The sequence below is a fragment of the Ranitomeya imitator genome, chromosome 5 (assembly GCF_032444005.1).
Source record: "Ranitomeya imitator isolate aRanImi1 chromosome 5, aRanImi1.pri, whole genome shotgun sequence".
Classification (NCBI taxonomy): Eukaryota; Metazoa; Chordata; class Amphibia; order Anura; family Dendrobatidae; genus Ranitomeya; species Ranitomeya imitator.
In genome coordinates this window covers 606187461-606209838 of record NC_091286.1, presented here as the reverse complement: position 1 = coordinate 606209838, position 22378 = coordinate 606187461, and the positions used below count along the sequence as shown (strand labels likewise).

The following is a 22378-nucleotide window of genomic DNA, read 5'->3' as shown; positions in this document are numbered from 1 at the left end:
TCTATTCCTGTTCATGGGAAGCTATGAGGAACTAGGTAGCAAACCACAGGGGTTACAGAGCTTTCAGAGCTGGGCTGAACTACATTGGGCAGCAATACTGTACGTACAAATGTGCGGAAGACACAATATGTTAATGTATTTATCTTTATGTTATAGACTTTGGAAATTATTAAAAATGCATTTAAAGGAGGGGGGAGTACTGTTTGGACATACTTCTCAGAACAGGAAGTGACAACTGTTATTAACAGGGGGATTAAACATGAAAAATGTGAATCATTATTATTGGAAACCATGCAGTCTCATAAACCTACAAGACACACGGCATGCTACTAGAAGGGAAGCTAGGGGGTACTTACATGCTCGTCCGGAGACTCGGGCAGGTTCTCTTCAGGCGATGGTGCACATATGCTTGTGACAGTCTGGCACGGACGAGGAATTTCCTGGTCCCGAGTGAACGCCAGCAGGTCATAGTACCACAACTTGGGCACATAGACGTCGTCAGTTCCGGCCCCAGACTTCAGCGACTTTTCCACCTTGTTCAACTCTTTTTTGTAGACTGTGCGGAGAGCCTGAATTTTTTTACGCACAATGTGTTCATCCACCGTCTCAGTGGGATGATGCTCCTTGTAGATGGCCACCAGGTTCTCATACGCATCTTTCTTTTTGTAGCGGTTGCTGTAATCCGCCGACTTTATCTTCCACAAGCAGGGCAGGGAGCGGTACATTTCTATGAGTGCCCGAACACAGTCTTGTTCATTGGCAGACATCTAAAAAAAAAATAAAAAAATGAAGCAACATCAAGCAAGAAAGTTGTGGCCCCTGTGCCTTTCCTAATGTGAGCAGCCTTCTCTTGTATGGGATGGGCCGTGCGCTCTTTCCTTTTGGTAGCCACCATTTTAGGGATGGAATGGTTCGTATGCTTTTTTTATATTATTAATACCAATTTTGGGGCTTGAAAATGGCAGATTAAAAAAAAAAAAAAATTACCATGAAAGATTTAATAAGAACGCTGATGAGTTCAAAATCTCCAACCAGGTCGCTCACAAGAAGCTAGAGAACGATGTAAAGGTCTCGATTTACAACCACGACGCTCACGAGATGTTAAATCAATACGGAGCAGAATTCCAGATTTCAAAACAAGACGCTCACGAGAGGTTATAAAACAAAGACGCTGCAAAGATCTTGATTTCCAACCAGTACGCTTACGAGATGGAGAATGAACACGATGCAGAGTTGTGGATTTCCAACCTATTGCAAGATGCTCGTAGTTGAAATACGCACAAGTGATTGAACAGTTGACTCAAGCTTTTTATATCGGAACCTTGCTATAGAACCTACCTATAGATGATCCCGCTGTGGCCTATCACAGTTCACAGGGAGACATCACACCCACTCCATTGTATAACGTTATGGCGTCACCATTTTTTTTTTATTAAATAAAGTAAAAGCCTTTTTTTGTAATGGCTGTTGTAATCCCCATGTAGGCTGTGGCGACAGATGGCATCTCCTTTTGTAAAGTCATGTTATGGCGTCACCTTTTTTAATGTCATTATGTCCTCCCCTTTGTCATTGTAATGTATTATAAAGACCCCCTTTATTTATAATGTAGACACCACATCACAGACTATTGCGACACAATGGCATCTCCTTTGTAAAGTCATGTCCTGAGGTCACTTTTTTAATGTTATAATGTAATGTAAAGGCGTCTCCTTTTGTAATTGTTATGTATTGTAAAGACCTCCTTTATGGAATGTACACACCACCTCCCAGGCTTTATCAGGACAGAGGGAGTCACCTTTTGTAATAGCGTATCCTTTTTTTTATTTTAGGTAATACTTTATCACTTGGCGGTCCCCTATCCTTTGTAATTGCATATTTTATTGTATTAATCAGGCGATATGTATTGGACCTAGGCTATCATAGTATGGGAAGTTTATGTGATCGTGGTAAATTGATATTTTCCAAGAAAACGTTTAAAATTTAAATCTATTACGGGCGTCACTGCAATGTATTGTAAAGGCGTCTCCTTTTTAATGTACAACGCCTACCTGGCTAGAGCAAGACGCTGCGACGGCCCCTATGATCGTTGCTGGCGTCGTTGCTTTTGGTGTCAAACACAACGATACACGCCAATCGAACGACAAAATAAAGTTCTGAACTTTCAGCGCCGACTAGCGACATCACAGCGGGATCCAGATCGCTGCTGCGTGTCAAACACAACGATATCGCTAACGAGGACGCTGTTACGTCACAGATCGTTGTCGTTCTCGTTGTAAAATCGTCTAGTGTGACGGTACCTTTAGGATAATAGCCAAACCTATATTTAACCTTATCTCTAACCTTATCTTTAACGATAACTTTTTCAGAAATTTAACTGCAACTGTCTAACCCAGAAAGGCTGTGTTTTACCAGCAGGTTTCTTTGCACATGTGTTTTACTAGTCAAAATTGATATATGTACAGGCCATACCAACCTAACATCCTATTGCAGGTGCTGGATTTTTTAATATGTACCCACCTAGCATTTCTTACCAAGTCATTTTTAGGAAGTGGGTTGAATTTTGTTACAAAAAAATAGAAAAGGTTTTACAAAATGTAAAGATTTAACTGTACATGTATGTTTTTGCACACCTGTTTGATTTGTCCAATTTGACTACTATTCATGCCATAGCTGTACTGGTGCCTGCTGCCACATTTTGTTTTCTGTGAGTGTTGCTAAGTATCGAGTATTTCTTGTTATGTTCTTTTTGGCAATGATTGAATATTTTGTTTTTAAAACATTGTCAAAAATTAATCACAGTGGTGTATAAAATGTATGCAAAATAGAAAAGTGGCAATGGCAATGGGCAGGGTAGTGTAAAAAAAAAAATGTGGGGAAATATTTTTCTATAGTATATGATGTCATTATGCTGTTTTGGACATTGAATATTTTTAAAGAAGCAATTCAATATAATTTTGCAAGTTCACCAGTTTATATGAGAAAAAAACCAATGTGGCTGAGAATGTGGAAGAGACTAACAGCAGCAGATGCACTACCAGTGATACCACCGACACCAGTAGTTGAGATAGTAGTACTATCAAATGCAGACCACAATTAGCCTCCTTTGCTTCTGGCAAACATATTTATGGGGTGCAATTGGAGGGCATTAAGGAATATATATTTAACTTCACTCATCTCAGTAGGTGATGTTACCTCTGACAGCGACATGGTCATTTTGAGCCAGTGTTCTGCAAAGAACCATCACTCTGGTCAAAAATGACGGTTTTAAAATAAAAAAATTGAAAAAAACATGAAAAAACTGCCTGTTCACTGTATTATTAAATGAGCTGTTGATTACTACCGGTTACTATCAGTCTATTTGTGGAGGTCACTTTGACAATACTAAGGCTGAGTTAACCCCTTTACCCCCAAGGGTGGTTTGCACGTTAATGACCGGGCCAATTTTTACAATTCTGATCACTGTCCCTTTACGAGGTTATAACTCTGGAAAGCTTCAACGGATCCTGATGATTTTGACAATGTTTTCTCATGACATATTGTACTTCATGATAGTGGTAAAATTTCTTTGATATTACCTGCGTTTATTTGTGAAAAAAATGGAAATTTGGCGAAAATTTTGAAAATTTCACAATTTTCCAACTTTTAATTTTTATGCCCTTAACTCACAGAGATATGTCACACAAAATACATAATAAGTAACATTCCCCACATGTCTACTCTACATCAGCACCATTTTGGAACCAAATTTTTTTGTTAGGGAGTTATAAGGGTTAAAAGTTAACCAGCAATTTCTCATTTTTACAACACCATTGTTTTAGGCCACATCACATTTGAAGTCATTTTGAGGGGTCTACATGATAGAAAATAACCAAGTGTGACACCATTCTTGTGCTCAAAACCACAATCAAGAAGTTTATTAACCCTTCAGATGTTTCACAGGAAGTTTTGGAATATTTAAAAGAAAACGAACATTTAACTTTTTTTCACAAAAAATTTACTTCAGTTCCAATTTGTTTTATTTTACCAAAGATAACAGGAGAAAATGGACCCCAAAAGTTGTTGTACAATTTGTCCTGAGTACGCTGATACCCCATATGTGGTGGTAAACCACTGTTTCGGTGCATGGCAGAGCTCGGAAGGGAAGGAGCGCCGTTTGACTTTTCAATGCAAAACTGACTGGAATTGAGATGGGACGCCATGTTGCGTTTGGAGAGCCCCTGATGTGCCTAAACATTGACACCTCCCACAAGTGACACCATTTTGGAAAGTAGACCCCCTAAGGAACTAATCTAGATGTGTGGTGAGCACTTTGACCAACTAAGTGCATCACAGAAATTTAAAATGCAGAGCCATAAAATAAAAAATGATATTTTTTCACAAAAATGATATTTTCGCCCCCAATTTTTTATTTTCCCAAGGGTAAGGGAAGAAATGCGACCCCAAAAGTTGTTGTGCAATTTGTCCTGAGTATGCTGATACCCCATATGTGGGAGTAAATGACTGTTTGGGCGCATGGCAGAGCTTGGAAGGGAAGGAGCGCCGTTTGACATTTCAATGCAAAATTGACTGGAATTGACATGGGACGCCATGTTGCGTTTGGAGAGCCCCTGATGTGCCTAAACATTGAAACCCCCCACAAGTGACACCATTTTGGAAAGCAGACCCCCTAAGGAACTTATCTAGATGTGTGGTGAGCACTTTTTCCCACCAAGTGCTTCACAGAAGTTTATAATGCAGAGCCATAAAAATAAAAAAATCATAATTTTTCACAAAAACGATCTTTTCGCTCCCAATTTTTTTATTTTCCCAAGGGTAAGAGAAGAAATTGGACCCCAAAAGTTGTTGTGAAATTTGTAATGAGTACGCTGATACCCAATATGTGGGGGTAAATGACTGTTTGGGCCCATGGCAGAGCTCGGAAGGGAAGAAGTGCTGATTGACTTTTCAATGCAAAGTTGACTGGAACTGAGATGGGACACCATGTAACGTTTGGAGAGCCCCTGATGTGTCTAAACATTGAAACTCCCCAGAAGTGACAGCATTTTGGAAAGTAGACCCCCTAAGGAACCTATATAGATGTGTTGTGAGAGCTTTGAACCCCCAAGTGTTTCACTACAGTTTATAACACAGAGCCGTGAAAATAAAAATACTTTTTTTACACAAAAATAATTTTTTAGCCCCCAATTTTGTATTTTCCCAAGGGTAACAGGAGAAATTGGACCCCAAAAGTTGTTGTCCAATTTGTCCTGAGTATGCTGATACCCCATACGTGGAGGGAACCACCGTTTGGGCGCATGGCGGAGCTTGGAAGGGAAAGAGCGCTGTTTGGAATGCAGGCTTAGATGGAATGGTCTGCAGGAATCACATTGCATTTGCAGAGCCCCTAATGTACCTAAACAGTAGAAACCCCCACAAGTGACCCCATATTGGATATTAGACCCCCCCAAGGAACTTATCTAGATGTTTTGTGAGAACTTTGAATCCTCAAGTCTTTCACTACAGTTTATAACGCAGAGCCGTGAAATGTGCCTAAACAGTGGAAGCCCCCATTTCTAACTGAAACCCTAACCCAAACTCAAACACACCCCTAACCCTAATCCCAACTCTACTCATAACCCTAATCACACCCCTAACCCTGACACACCCCTAACCCTAATCCCAACCATAAATTTAATCCAAACCCTAACTTTAGCCCCAACCCTAACTGTAGCCCTAACCCCAAACCTAAGCCTAGCCCCAAACATAACCCTTGCCCCAACCCTAACCCCAACCCTAACCCTAGCACCAACCCTAACCCAAACCCTAGCCCACAGAGTCATGTGAGGTCTTGTTTTTTGTGGGAAGAGTTGACGTTTTTATTGGTAACATTTTCGGGCATGTGAAATTTTTTGATCGCTTTTTATTCCGATTTATGTGAGGCAGATTGACCAAAAACCAGCTATTCATGAATTTCTTGATAATTGATAAAGCAGTTTAATTATTCCGGTCAGTGCGATTACAGCAATACCTCATTTATATCATTTTTTATGTTTTTGGCACTTTTATACAATAAAAACTATTTTATAAAAAAATAATTATTTTTGCATCACTTTATTTTGAGGACTATAACTTTTTTATTTTTTCGTTGATGACACCGTATGGTGGGTTGAATTTTGCAAGACAAGATTACATTTTCAGCGGTACCATGGTTCTTTATATCCGTATTTTTGATCGCATGCTATTCTACTTTTTGTTCGGCAGTATGATAGTAAAGCATAGTAACATAGTAACATAGTTAGTAAGGCCGAAAAAAGACATTTGTCCATCCAGTTCAGCCTATATTCCATCATAATAAATACCCAGATCTACGTCCTTCTACAGAACCTAATAATTGTATGATACAATATTGTTCTGCTCCAGGAAGACATCCAGGCCTCTCTTGAACCCCTCGACTGAGTTCGCCATCACCACCTCCTCAGGCAAGCAATTCCAACAAAGCGTTGTTTTTTGCCTCGGTTTTTTTTTACAGTGATCACTGAAGGGGTTAACTAGTGGACAGTTTTAAAGGTCGGGTCATTACAGACGCGGCAATACTAAATATGTGCACTTTTATTTATTTTTTGTTTCTTTTAAGATAATGAAATGTATTTATGGGAACAATATTTTTTTTCTTTATTTAGGATTTTTGTTTTTTACATATGTGAATATATATTTTTTTACTTTATAACACTGCCCCAGGGGGTACATCATGTTATAGGGTTAGATCACTGATCTGACACTTTGCAATGCACTGTGTCAGATTAGCGATCTGACAGGCAGTGCAGGGACTCTTGCAAGCGCTTGCTCTGAGCAGACGCTTGCAAGCCACCTCCCTGCAGGACCTGGAAGCAGCCCCGTGGCCATATTGGAACTGGGGCCTGCAGGCAGGTGGATGGAAGAGACGCTTGGAACTACGCGATCACATTGCGTTGCTCTGAGGGTCTCAGGGAAGCACACAGGGAGCCCCCTCCCTGCGCGATGCTTCCCTATGCAGCCAGAACACTGCGATCATGTTTGATCACAGTGTGCCAGGGGTTAATGTGCCAGGAGCAGTCCATGACCGCTCCTGGCACATAGTGTCGGAGGTCAGCTGCGATAGTCAGCTGACACCCGGCCGCAATCGGCCGCGCTCCCCCCGTGAACGCTGTCGATCGCATATGATGTACTATCCCGTCACTGGGAAGTAAGTCCCAGGTCACCTCGACGGTATAATCAAGAAAAAACAACAAACAAATCGGGATAAGGAATAAATAATGATAAAATATATAATATACAAAGAAGGCCAAAGAAATACAGAATTAAAATAGCCTTTATTTGGTTATTGGCAACTGGCACTACAACATGTGCCTGTACCTGGAGATATATGAAATTTAAGTAAAACATAATAAATACAAAGACGGACAACAGTATATACAAATTGATGTAGGACTTGGGATAAAGAGCACAATATACCCACAAACAGAGAATAAGTGTAAGAATAAATATAAATATGTACATTATACCCACCTCGACGGTATAGTATGTCATATGGGATTAAGGGGTTAATGATCTTCAAAGTGGATGGATACAGTCCTAAGAAACTTTAGCGTGTCACACATCATTTCAGAGAAACTGAAGGATTTTCAGTATTACAATTGGTGGATAACAAATTTGCTGCAAATTTTATTTATCTAGAAAAATGTTATGAACCTGATAAATTCAAATATCTGAATATTCGATCATCTTAAGCTATGACAATAATATACATAAAATAGATTCAATTTTACAACTTTTGCCAGAAAATAAATGTTTCAAAGAGATTGAGACATTAAACTATAAAAAGCACTTTCTCTTGTAATTTTCCCATGTGCTTGGCAGTGCTTCAGAATGAATGCAATTGGAAAAAAATAACACAAATTAGTGCAAAATACTTACAACTTACCACTTCTTCATGAGTTGCATTTTCAACATTAATGCCATTAACCTGAAAGAAAAAACACTTTTATATTGAGGGTAATTTTGCTTTGTAGTCATCCTTATAATTTGTTTATACACATCCTCATAATTAATTTATAGAATTTAAACAGCATCTACTAAGTGTATAATCTAGCCTGTCCCTCTGCCAAAATATGCTTTATGTGCAGATGGTTATGCACTTGTTTCTTCACGGTAATTATTTATTAACACCAGCATGTGTTTTTTGTTATTGTCATCGCCCCTATTTGCATCAATTCTTTTTAGATGTAACTAAAAATATTTTAACTATTATAAAAGGTAAACATGAAAAATTATGAAAAAAAGTTTCATAACTTTCTATATTATGCATATGCTGTAAGAAAATAAATCATACAATGCACGCCGGGATTCAGTTCAGGTTTCCATATATTCCACATCACGCTATTCAATGCTGCACAAATTGCCAAGAAGTCTCCAAGCAAACCATAGAAGTAAATGTACAGTGGGTACGGAAAGTATTCAGAGCCCTTTACATTATTCACTCTTTGTTTCATTGCAGTCATTTGGTAAATTCAAAAAAGTTCATTTTATTTTCTCATTACTGTACACTCTGCACTTCATCTTGACTGAAAAAAACAGAAATGTGGAAGATTTTGAATTTACCAAATGGTTGCAATGAAACAGAGTGAAAAATGTAAAGGGCTCTGAATACTTTCCGTACCCAATGTAGCCATATTGAACTTTTAGTAATCGCAAATAAAAACAATAAACTCTTTTAAACCCAATGGTGATGTAACTGGGTCCAATATACATAGTACAACTCTAGCTATGATGGGGCCATGTATAAAAAGACTTCCAGACCAATCCAATTCATTTTGGAATATATTAGCTTTGTATTTATCCTGCACTGGAAATTTTGACAGCTCGTTCTTATTCTCTAATGTTGCAATTCATGTTTAACTGATGTAAAGCTCACAAAAAGCAAAAAAAAACAACCGGGAGTAAGACCCCGGGGATCAGAAGCTCAGCTGACTACCTACTGTAAAAATTATGCTACCGGTAATATGGGCAGATCTGAAATCTCTACACATTATTAGAAAGGTGTTTTAAGTTTTAAAAAAATGTATTTAACTTTAAAAATAAGGATTCCACCAAAATGTGCTCCATTTATAAATTATTAATTATTAGACAATGGCTTACCTGCATTACAGCATCTCCCGTGTATAATACCCCACTCTGGTCGGCTGAATAAGGACACAAATTGAAATTCAAAAAGTTATTCATAACTCGAGTACAAAATTAAAATATATTGATAGATAACGATAATTATTACCTAGAGACAATATAAGACAAAATTTTTGTAGGAATAATACAATATAAACAATGTTAAAGGGAACCTGTCACATGATTCCCAAACCAAGGGCAGCGTGAATAAGAAACCAGCTTCCTCAGTACAATCATCTACATTTTACACATTACTCAGAAAATGAAGTTGGAAACAGGAGCCATAAATGATGTGACGGAGAAGCCGGTGGCGAATCGCCTCTGCAACTAGGCTTCTTCTACGTCATGTCCCTTTATATACATTGGGAGAGTTCTATGTATCAAGAAAAATGGGATGGGGAGAGATCCTATAGACTTACCTCCATGACCAATCTTTGTCTCCTCATCCCTGCCCCCCATTTCCAACTTTGTTTTCTCTGCAGAGTTTTCAGAGTAAAACACAGACGATTGTAATGGGGGTGCTGGTCTCAGAATCATGCTGAGCATGGTTCGGGCAGATTTACTCATGTGATAGGTTAATTACTTTGTACCCTCTTTTTCAAAAAGATTTATTTTGTAATCTAGTCTAATGAATTGTCTTGCATTTGGATTGGCAGAAATATTTTTTTTTGTTAAATAAGGGTGAATTCTCACGCTACAGATCTCATTCATCTGTTCTAATTATCATCAGTTCCAGTCCCCTGACTTTAATTGTTTCATATAAATGGGACAATTACAGAACTTTAAACAACAAAACCCACACATTGGAATTGATCTTAAGGTCGGGTTCACATTTTGACTTTGATACACATCGGTGGCTCCATTGTAGCTTCTGTTTAGAGCACTGTGGATTCTGGCAGAACTGCCGATGGGGCAATTGAGTTTAACAAAGCAGATGTAGTAACTTTGTGACTATAATTATATCTGTCTTCATTTTCAGCAGTGTCCACCTTTTTGAGGCAGACACAAAAGTGCAGTCAAACACCTTTTTGTCTCCACCTCAAAAAGGGCAGAGACTACTGAAGAAAGAGATCAGACACAAATGAGAGGCCTGTTTTTGAATCATGAGAGTTAGGACATAATTGATAGGGTTTATCCATACCTAGGTACAACTAGACATGGTTGGATGGCTTTTGTTCGCTTTGATAAAAAATGTTAATTTGGTACCTTATATGCTTTAATTTTTAAAGCAATAGCGGAGTTCATGCATTCATTAGTCGCAGTGTGCTGATGCATAGTATGCGTATGTGTCAGACAGAGTGCAAGTGACTTTGTCTTCTTCTTGAATCTCAATGATCCAGTAATTGATTCTGCACGAATCCCATTTTTCAGTGCTTCATATTTTGATGGAGCTAAGCCATATGGCAAAGTCGCAATATGTACATATACAGTGGGTACGGAAAGTATTCAGACCCCTTTAAATGTTTCACTCTTTGTTTCATTGCAGCCATTTGGTAAATTCAAAAAATGTTCATTTTTTTCTCATTAATGTACACTCTGCACCCCATCTTGACTAAAAAAACAAATCTAGTAATTTTTGCAAATTTATTAAAAAATCAAAACTGAAATATCACATGGCCATAAGTATTCAAACCTTTTGCTCAGTACTGAGTAGAAGCAGCCTTTTAAGCTAGTACAGCCATGAGTCTTCTTGGAAATGATGCAACAAGTTTTTCAAACCTGCATTTGAGGATCCTCTGCCATTCTTACGTGCAGATCATCTCCAGTTCCATCAGGTTGGATGGTGGACGCTGGTGGACAGTCATTTTCAGGTCTCCAGAGATGATGAATTGGGTTTAGGTCAGGGCTCTGGCTGGGCCTATCAAGAACGGTCACAGAGTTGTTCTGAAGCCACTGCTTTGTTATTTTAGCTGTGTGCTTAGGGTCATTGTCTTGTTGGAAGGTGAACCTTCGGCCAAGTCTGAGGTCCAGAGCACTCTGGAAGAGGTTTTCATCCAGGATATCTCCGTACTTGGCTGCATTCATGATTCCTTCATCCTGTCCTTGCAGCTGATAAATACCCCCATAGTATGATGCTGCCACCACCATGTTTCACTGTTGGGATTATATTGGGAAGGTGATGATCGGTGCCTGGTTTTCTCCACACATACTGCTTACAATTATCGCCAAAAAGGTCTACCTTCGTCTCATCAGACCAGAGAATCTTATTTCTCATAGTCTGGGAGTCCTTCATGTGCTTTTTAGCAAACTCTATGCAGGTTTTCAAATTTTCTTGCATTGAGGAGAAGCTTCCGTCGGGCCATTCTGCCAAGGCCTGACTCGTGGAATGTTGCAGTGATAGTTGACTATGTTAAACTTTCTCCCATCTCTCTACTGCATCTCTGGAGCTCAGCCACAGCAATCTTGGGGTTCTTCTTTACCTCTCTCACCAAGACTCATCATCCACAATTGCTCAGTTTGGCTGGACGGCCAGGTCTAGGAAGACTTCTGGTGGTCCCAAACTTCTTCCATTTAAGGATTATGGAGGCCACTGTGCTCTTAGGAACCTTGAGTACTGCAGAAATTCTGTTGTTACCTTGGCCAGATCTGTGCCTTGCCACAATTCTGTCTCTAAGCTCCTTGGCCAGTTCCTTTGACCTCATGATTCTCATTTGGTCTGACATGCACTGTGAGCTGTGAGGTTTTATATAGACAGGTGAGTCCCTTTCCAAATCAAGTCCTATCAGTTTAATTAAACACAGCTGGACTCCAATGAAGAAGTAGAACCATCTCACGGAGGATGACGAGGAAATGGACAGCATGTGACTTAAATATGAGTGTCTGAGCAAAGGGTCAGAATACTTATGACCATGTGATATTTCAGTTTTCCTTTTAAATAAAATTTGCCAAAAATTCTACATTTCTGTTTTTTTTCAGTCAAGATGGGGTGCAGAGTGTACATTTAATGAGAAAAAAATTAACTTTTTTGAATTTACCAAATGGCTGCAATGAAACAAATAGTTAAAAATGTAAAGGGGTCTGAATACTTTTTATAACCACTGTACTAACAAGTATATATTTTTATCATCAATTACTTTGTACCATTGTATGAAGTACTTGCAGTGTTAACTAATTTGTAATAACAAATAAAGATAGTAAATAACCGTTCAAGTCCAAGAATTTTTAATAAACAATTAAATATATTATTCTTATATTAGTAAACTAAATAATACATATTTATAAAAGTTAACCTGAAATATATTGACGAACTTCCAAAAAAAAAATTGTAATGTCAATATTTATTTGGTATCAGCCATGCTTTAATGTAATCACAATTTGATATATCATATCCATAACGCTTTACCTGGTTGATCTTTAAAAATTTTCGATATAACAACAGGTACTTTATGTTGTGCTCCACCCTGAAAAAAAGAGGGAAATTTTCATTAGAAACAATTACAGTTCTTTAAGTGCTAAAAAGGGGGAATAATGTGTTTTATGCAAGGCCAAAACTGTTTAACCCCTTAACGATCGCCGATACGCCTTTTATCGGCGGCAGTTAAGAGTACTTATTACTCAATGCCGCTTTTTAACGGCACTGAGAAATAAGGGCATAGCGCCCCCCAGCATCGGAAAATCTCTGGAGTCTGAATAAACCCCAGAGAACATGATTCCGGTGGGTTTTTACCATCACCAGTGTTGCGATATAACGACGACTGCAACAAAAAAAGGCAGATTTTCCATTTATTTTTCTCTCCTCTGATAACATCTAGCATACTAGCAGAGAGAGAAATGGAGTACCCGAGTCCCCCCGTTACCTCCGGCATCCCCAGATCCTCCGGGTCTGTCTTCCAGCCCTTTGCATTTTCTTCCAGGAAGAAAATGGTGGGTGAATGCACAGTGCGCCTGCTATGATCTGATGGCCGGCACCCGGCAACAATAGGAGATTTTTCCTATTGGCTCATTTTTTTCCACTGTGATAGCCCTATCACAGTGAAAAAAATAAAAAATGGCAAATCAAACCCCCCTTTATCACTCCTTTATTTAGGTAAAAATAATAATAATAAAAAAAAAATTTTCCATTTTTCCTGACAGTGCATATTAGGTCCCATAATTTTTAGATCCCAGTGGTGGAATCCAAATCTATAGCTTTTTATGCCAATGTGCTATGATAGGACAAAGACTTTTAAATCTATGTCAGTTAAATGTGACTGACTACTACATTAATACGACCTTCAGACATTAACTTTATGTTTCTATTTAAACAGATACATGTTAAATGAAATACATTTAGAATTAGCATTGAGTCACAGGACTCTTAAGCGATGCATGCTTACTTTACGAAAATGCTCATTAGGATAAATTAAACAAAATATTCCAGACTTACAACAGTAAAGGCGAGTCTCCAGCCAGACACTGGGGAAGAGCATTGGAAGAGCAAGCATGGGAGTGAATAGGAGCTGGGACTATTTTATGGAGATATGTGGGTTGTTCGTTTCATTACAGATTTTGTATGGTCAGTGTGATTATCTGTTGAGAGCTGTGACAGGATCACTGGCATAATGTATGAGGGGAGATATGTGTCACTGCGCATATTGCAGTCACTGATGTGAAACCAGTATATTTTTCCTCCAGCACTATAAGTGTTGAGAGGGTTAAAGTTGCATGCATGGGCTGGTTTTATGTGGGCACCCATAGATCGAGTGGGAGGGTGCTCACCATAGCTCCACTTGCAGAGCCTACACCAGCATGTGTACTGACAGGACCTGGGATTATGTCACGGTCAGGTGATCATCACATAGTCTGGCTTAAATAGCTTGTCTAGTGAGTCAGTGTGGGTTGCGTCTTGGGAGAGGAGGAACTCCCATGTGGCTCCAGGAGGAGCTGAAGATGTTGTGTGCTACCTGCGGGTGAATCCTGCAGGCAAAGGACTCTTTTAGACTGTATCTTTGTTTTCCTTTACCGTTATACCAGAAAGGCTCCGTTTATTTTCCTGAACCCTGCTAAGGTTTTATGCTATCCACAATAAAACCAGCAGGTGATCTACTACCAAAACTGATCCTGTGTCTACCTTGTGAAGCAGCTGAGTATCTCAACCCCTCACATTGCATTCTGACTATCATTATGATGACAGTGGAGCTGTTATTGTTACAAAAGTTATTATTAATATGGATGCGCCTCCACTCCCAAAAGACGTGGAGAGCATATTCTTTACTTTAATGAGCGGTACCATGTAACTGCTGAACACAGGAACAAGCTGCTACTGCGCGCCGGAGACCATCGGAGAAGCAGGGACTTGCAGAGACAGCGCCAGGAAGGGGTGAGTATGACGGGGAGAGTGAGACATGCGATATTCACCTGTCCCCATTCCACCACCGCGCTATGTCTTCCGCATCCTCCGGCTGTGACATTCAGGTCAGAGGGCGCGATGATGTGTTTAGTGCTCTCCCTCTGTCTGAACAGTCACTGCAGAGACACGGAAGACACAGCAGCGCGTGGCAGTGGAACAGGGACAGGTGAATATCGCAAGTGCCGGGGGCCTGAGCTAGCGGTGACTCCGGCACCTGGCCCTAATAGAGCACCGATGTCCCCACCTGCTTAGGACACCAGCACTCAGCACCCAGCGACGAGAGGTGAGTACATCATTTTTTTAATTGCAGCAGCATATGGGGCATATTATTCTATGGGGCATCTTATGGGGCCATCAACCTTTATGGAGCAGCACATGGGGCATATTATGCTATGGAGCATCTTATGGGGCCAGCAACATTCATGGAGCAGCTTATGAGGCATGTTATGCTATGGAGCATCTTATGTGGCCATCAACCTTTATGGAGCAGCATATGGGGCATATAATTCTATGTAGCATCTTATGGGGACATCAACCTTTATGGAGCATTATATGGGGCTTATTATTCTATGGAGCATCTTATGGGGCCATCATTAACCTTTGTGCAGCATTATATGGGCCAGATTTTTGTATGGAGCATCTTATGGGGCCCATCATGACCTTTGTGCAGCATGATATGGGCCATATTTTTGTATGGAGCATCTTATGGGGCCCATCATGAACTGTATGAAGCATTTTATGGGGCTCCTGTTTCAATATGGATATTCAAAAACATTTAACCTACTGATATCTCAATCAATTTTACATTTATTGGTTTCTATTTTTGTTTTTGAAATTCACCGGTAGCTGCTGCATTTCCCACCCTAGGCTTATACTCTAGTGAATAAGTTTTCCCAGTTTTTTGTGGCAAAATTTTGGGGTCTTGGCTTACACTCGGGTCGGCTTATACTCGAGTATATACGGTACTTTAAAATGCAATGCACAGAATGGCTGCAAATCTACTGACCCAAGTGTAACAGCCTCATAGAGACACTTGAAGATGTCATGCACTGGTCAGGAGACTCGCATCTAGTCCATGCATTGCTTTCCGTAGTTGGACCAATTTTCACAGAGGTCTGAATGAGTCCTTAGTGTTTTAATCACTGCCTTCATTCTTCAAAAACTGAAGTTTAACCCTGCTGTTGTCTTCGGTCAAAAACGACCGACCTTGAACTTCAATATTCTTTAAAATATTCAAGATGCGGCTCTGAAACCCGTGGCCGACTGACCCATCCTCATTTAAGTCAATCAACCACAAGTTTCAGAACCGCATCTTGAACACCCCAAAAAATACCAAAGTTCAAAATCGGTCTCCCCAGACCGAAGACAACAGCAGGGTTAAGGAAATCTGCTAATTAGGATCAACCTTGATGAGGCATAGTACACAATTATACCCAATGGGTTTGCTCACTGATAATTGACAGACCCAGGTTACCTGGAGCAGTACTATTTGCAGAGAAAGCTCAGCAAAGTCCCCTTCAAATGAGAGCATAAAACAGGATCCATTTTGAAGAACTGTGTGCTTTTTTCAACATTCACATGTGTACGTGTGCCATGCATGTGACACATACTGGAATATCATGCATTAAAGAATTTACTGATTTGTAAGTGTTAAAGATGTGCAAAGATAATGGATACATACTGTAGATGGATGAAAGATATATAGATAATGGATAGATATATAGATAATGGATAGATAGATAGATAGATAGATAGATAGATTGTAGTGCTTTCTATTAAGCCACTTAAAAAAATACTGGCAATTAAATGAAAAAAAACGATGTGGCATCCCCCCTATTTTTGAAACAAAAGGTAAATCAAACTGCTGTGACTGGATATCATCAGGCTGGGAAGGTAACTGGCTAATGAGTCTTTCCCAGCCTAAAAATGCCAGCTGGCAACTGCCCCAGTTCTGGGGTGACTACGGGCTGGTATTTTCAGGCTCGGAAGGGCCCAATACTATGGACCTTTTCAGCCTGATACAATGAGCCTCCAGCTATCTGCTTTATCTTTACTGGTTTCATAAAATAGGGGGGTACTCCTCATTGTTTTTGTCATTTAATTATGTATTAATGTCACTTAATAGAAAGCACTGCAAGCTATCTATCTATCTATCACTCTATCTATCTATTATCTATCTATCTATCACTCTATCTATCTATTATCTATCTATCTATCTATCTATCTATTATCTATCTATCTATCTATCCATCTATCTATCTATCCATCTATCTATCTATTATCTATCTATCTATCTATCTATCTATCTATTATCTATCTATCTATCATCTATCTATCTATCTATCTATCTATTATCTATCTATCATCTATCTATCATCTATCTATCTATCTATCTATCTATCTATCTATCTATCTATCTATCTATCTATCACCTTTGCACATCACTTAAAAATCTGTAATTTCTATTCTGCATTCTATGCTGGTACGTGTCAGACGGACGGCACATGAATGTCGCACGGATATCATACGTATGTGATACATGTTTCACACAGAGCCATAGACGGATATTGAAATGTTTCTAAGGGCTATACTCCTTACAAGGCTATGTGCTTAGCTTATGCTGTCAGTGCAGGCTAACAAAGTCCATTTAAATATCAGAACAATAAAATGTACATAATCTATTCTGAAATCATTCCTCAACAAGTTGGAAAAACATATATTTATTTTTCTTCTCATTAAACTGTGGTTTACATCGACAAAACCTATCTATAGTATTACGGAGATTTTGCATAAGAAATAAATGTTACACCTACCTTTATGCTGAGACCTAATCCACCAACAGGGTCTCTGTGAAGTGTAACAGTTCTGCGCTTTAAAAAATTGGAAAAAAAAATACCATTTAGGTAAATATTTTGTATACAATCATTTTACTTTCATCCAGAAAAAAAAAATATTAACAAGCTATTTCAAAGGGCAGAGTTTTACTTTTACATGGCTGGCTTTTATAACTTTTATAGGCAAAAAAAGAAATGGCAAGTAAATTATTTATAAAAGTGCAATTTATTATTCATACAATAGCATTAATAACTAAGCATTCGTGTGTGTTCACCAGGGTGATAAAAGTGATTTACGTGACACTTTTCTTGTAGAAAATCTTACTGGGCATAGTTAAAAACAGTTCGCAAGATATACTGTATATACATACAGACATTTTAAAAGAGAATCATTCTTCATATAACTTATAAATATTATGGAAAAAAAGAAAATAAGATTACAGAACTTTAGCTTATTGGATGTGCAGATTTAGCATAGAGGCCTATGCAAGGCACACATAGAGTCTTGGACTGGCTCCTAGGAGAATCGGTGAATCTCCTGGTGGGCCCTATGTGCAGTATATGTACAGGGGCACGATCGCGTGGGCTCAAGCGCCGCGGCGATCGGGTGCAGTAGTCAGCACTGTATGAGAGCTGACACCCTGCAGCAACAGCTATGATTGGTGGTAGCACTGATCATGGTCATGTAACCCCTCTCATTCCCCTGTCAGTAGTGATAGAGACATAGAGGAAACAGTTCCCTGCGCGCTTCCATCAGGATAACGCGATGCGATCACGTTGTCCTGATGATCTCCATTGAGACTCCTGGTCGCAAAATGGCTGCGGGGTCTTTTGGGGTCCTGCAGGAAAGGTGGCTAGTGAGCACCTGCTGAGAGCAGGCACTGACATGCCTCCTTCCCTGCCTGTCAGATGCTCATGTTATACTTGGCAGTACAGAGTATCAGATCAGCGATTTGTCACTTTACAGTGATGTCACAGGAAGAGACAATGTAAAAAGGTGAAAAAAATATTAAAAAGTGTAAAAATATTTTGTAAAAAATCCCCAAATAAAGGAAAAAAAGATTTTTTTTCAAAAAATGTTTTTTTTTTGTGTAAATAAAAAAAAAATGATAAAAGTATGCATATTTGATATCGCCGCATCGGTAACGACCCAACCCAACCCACTAGTTAACTCCTTCAGTGAATACCGTAAAAAAAAAAAAACACGGCAAAATACAATGCTTTATCATCATACCGATGAACAAAAAGTGCAATGAAACATGATGAAAAAATGTAAATAAAAATGGTACTGGTAAAAACATCATCTTGTCCTGCAAAAAACAAGCCATCATACCGCTTCATCAGCAGAAAAATAAAAAAAGTTATAGCTCTCAGAATAAAACGATGCAAAAATAATTATTTTTTTCTATAAAATAATTTTTATTGTGTAAAATCGCCAATACATAAAAAAAATATAAATTGGGTATTGCTGTAGTTGTACTAACCCAAAGAATAAAGCTGCCTTAACAATTTTACAATGCGTGCAGCAGTATGAAAAAAAAGCAATTCTTGAATTGCTGGTTTTGTTCATTCTGTCTCACAAAAATCAGAATAGAAAGCGATCAAACAATGTCATGTGCCCAAAAAAGGTACCAATAAAAACATCAGCTTGTCCCGCAAAAAACAAGCCAAATCAAATGACTCTTTTGGCCAAAATATTGAAAAGTTATAGGTTTCAAAATATGGTGATGTAAAAACTAGTTTTCGCAATAAAAAGTGTCTTTTAGTGTGTGACAGCAGGCTAACATTAAAACCCGATATAAATCTGGTATCACTGTAATTGCACCAACCCGAAGAATAAAGAGGCCTAATCACTTATACCGCATGAGGAATGGTGTAAAAAATAAACAAAAACAATTCTTCACATGCTGCTGAATTTTTTCACTCTGCCTCTCAAAGATCTCAGTAAGGCTTAGCGCACATTTATCCTGCACTCAGCACTGAGCGCTTATACCGGGGTTTCCATATAAATCTCTGAAATTCGTGACTCAGACAAACCCTCTGGAGGAAGATTTCCTATAATGAGGCAGATGGAGACACTGTGGACACCATATAACCTGTGACACGGCGGTGTCCGTCTTTTTAGGATTGCATAAAAGTATTGTAGGCAACAGTTTTGTGCACTTCTGAAAAGATGGCCTGAACAGAGGCCAGACATATTCCAGAGTAACTCTGCTGCCTCATTATAGTGAACTAGATTGTGGCCCGATTCTAACGCATCGGGTATTCTAGAATATGCATGTCCCCGTAGTATATGGATAATGATGATTCCAGAATTCGCGGCAGACTGTGCCCGTTGCTGATTGGTCGAGGCAACCTTTATGACATCATCGTCGCCATGGCAACCATTATGACATCATCGTCGCTGTGCCCGTTGCTGATTGGTCGAGGCCTGGCGGCCTCGACCAATCAGAGACGCGGGATTTCCAGGACAGACAGACAGACAGACAGACAGATAGAAAAACAGACAGACAGACAGTCGGAAAAACCCTTAGACAATTATATATATAGATAGGTACATCGGGGCTTGTTAAATTACTTGGAGATTTAGATGGAAAGCCCGACGTAAGTGCTCAGGGCAGAGCGCTGGATAAATGTGATCCCAAACCTTATGTAAAACATTCTCAATAAAAGCTTCAACTCAATCCACAAAAAAACAAGCTCTCACTCAGGTCTGTCAGCTGTTAATGGAAATATAGGGGGCTTCCACGTTACTGGTAGCACAAAGGCTCTGGAAAAGCGAAATGGCTCCTTGCCTCCCAAAAGAAATTCAGCAAATTCTCGACTCCCAAATGCCCCAATTCCCTTTTGAGCCACAGTGTGCCTAAACCACATTTAGCTTCCAAATGTTTGGCATTTCTGTAGTGAAAGCCCGCCTAATTTACAGGTGCGTGTCTCCAGAAGCATGAGCTGGGCATAATGTACTGGTCACTACAACGGCAGTTTGTAATTTTCACTCCGCAACATCCATTGCTGTTTTTGGAAAACACCCATGGAGTCAAAATCGTCACTACATCTGTAAATGTTATAATTTTCAAAAATGGGGTCACTTGAATCTGCTTTTCTATCGTTTAAGGGCTCTTTATATGGAATCCGCAAACTATTCTAGGAAAATCTGCATTCCAGGAAGCAAATAGGGGCTCCATCCCTCCCGAGTTTCTCCGTATGGTTAAGTAGTACTGTACAGTCACATATGGGGTATTGTCACGTTCAGTAGAAATTGTAAGACAAATTTTGGTGCCATTTTTACCCATTTCCCAGTATGAAAATGTATATCTTAGTACGAACACACAATCGTGGTGGTAACAAAGTAAATATTTTAACTTCACTTTCCCATGGTACAAAAGTCTGTGACACACCTGTGGTGTCAATATAATCACTGCACCCCTAGATGAAATCATTAAGACATTTAGTTTGTAAAATGAAGTCACTTATAGGGGTTTTTGCTGTTTTGGCACCTCAGGGGCTATGCCAATGTAACATGGCACCCTCAAACAAGTGCAGCAAAATCTGCACTGTAATATGGCATTTATTCCCTTGTGAGCTAGGCACTGTACCTCAAAAGTAAGCTTCAATGACATATGGGGTTTCAGTAAACTCAGGAGAAGATGCACAACAAATTTTGGGGTCCATTTTCTCCTGTTACTCTTATGAAAATAAAAAATTTGGAGCTAAAAAAGATTCTTCCTGTAAAAATTAGAATTTTTTATTTTCACGGATTAACATTATATACTTCTGTGAAGCACCTTGGAGTTCAAAGTGTTCAATACACAACTATATAAGTTTCCAAAGGGGTCTAGTTTCCAAAATGGTGTCACTTGTTGGGGGTTTACATTCAGAAGTCAAATGGTGTTCTTTCCCTTCCGAGTCCCGTCGTGCACCCTAACAGTTGTTTTCCTCCACATATTGGCTATCTATGCACTCATGAGAAATTGCACAACAAATTGTATGGAGCAATTTCTCCTGTTACCCTTAAACTTCTTCAATGTGGTTTTGAGTACCTTGAGCTGTGCACTTTTTAGAATGGTGTCACGTTTGGGTATTTTCTGTCACATAGGCCCCTCAAAGTCACATCATATTTGAGGTGGTCCCTAAAAAATGGTTTTGCAAATTTTATTGTAAAAATGAGAAATCGCTGGTCAACTTTTAAGCCTTATATCTTACTAACAAAAAAATGTTGTTTCAAAAATTATGCTGATGTAAAATAGATATGTGGGAAATGTTATTTATTAACTATTTTATATGATATGACTCTCTGATTTAAGAGCATAAAAATTAAAAGTTTTGAAAATTGCAAAATTTTCACCAAATTTCCAGCAAATAAATGCAAGTCATATCAAAGATATTTTACCACTATCATGAAGTACAATATGTCATGTGAAAACAGTCTCATCTCAGAATCAGTGGGATAGATTGAAGCGTTCCAGAGTTAAGACCTCATAAATTGACAGTGGTCAAAATTGTCAAATTGGCCAGGAAGTTGAAAACAGGCTTCACGTGAAGGGGTTAAAGATTACCTTTCACCAATTTGAGCCTCTTAAATTGGCCACATCATGTAATAGTGCCTGCAAAGCTGAATAAAACATAATTTTTATTTCTTAATTTCAAAAATCTATTGCGGAGATATTAGCTTGTAAAGTTTAGGTCCTAATTTTCCTTTTAATGATGGGAGCATTAGCAGAGATTCACCTCTGGGAGTTGATTTTTTCATTGTGTTGACCAAACCTAATCAGGAAGTTTCATGCAAGGGAAAAAATGAATGCACCACCAGAGAATGTCCAAACAGGCAGTGTGAGACATGTAATGGCCTCCTCAATGATGACACTTCAGATATCTAGCGTGATTACTAGAGAAGGAAAGAGTAGAGCAGAGCTTTGTGTCATTGCAAACACCTCCGCATCTGCAGCAATCATCTCACAGCACTGTCAATGTGTGGCAGGGTGAGTTAACTGAGCTGACAGCTCGATCATGAGCAGAGTAGTGTAGTGTACAAATCAAC

General features: G+C 39.0%; 1 protein-coding gene across 1 annotated transcript in view; it reads right to left on the bottom strand.

Annotated features, from left to right (window-relative positions):
* SNTG2 (syntrophin gamma 2) overlaps positions 1–22378 on the bottom strand; it is a 1048529-nt gene that overhangs the window by 445569 nt on the left and 580582 nt on the right. The window contains exons 3-6 of the mRNA XM_069728000.1: positions 17320–17376; positions 12521–12578; positions 9154–9197; positions 7940–7981 (exon numbers count right to left, since the gene is read on the bottom strand). Of these exons, the coding sequence (XP_069584101.1) occupies positions 7940–7981; positions 9154–9197; positions 12521–12578; positions 17320–17376 (201 nt within the window). The remainder of the gene's footprint in view (positions 1–7939; positions 7982–9153; positions 9198–12520; positions 12579–17319; positions 17377–22378) is intronic.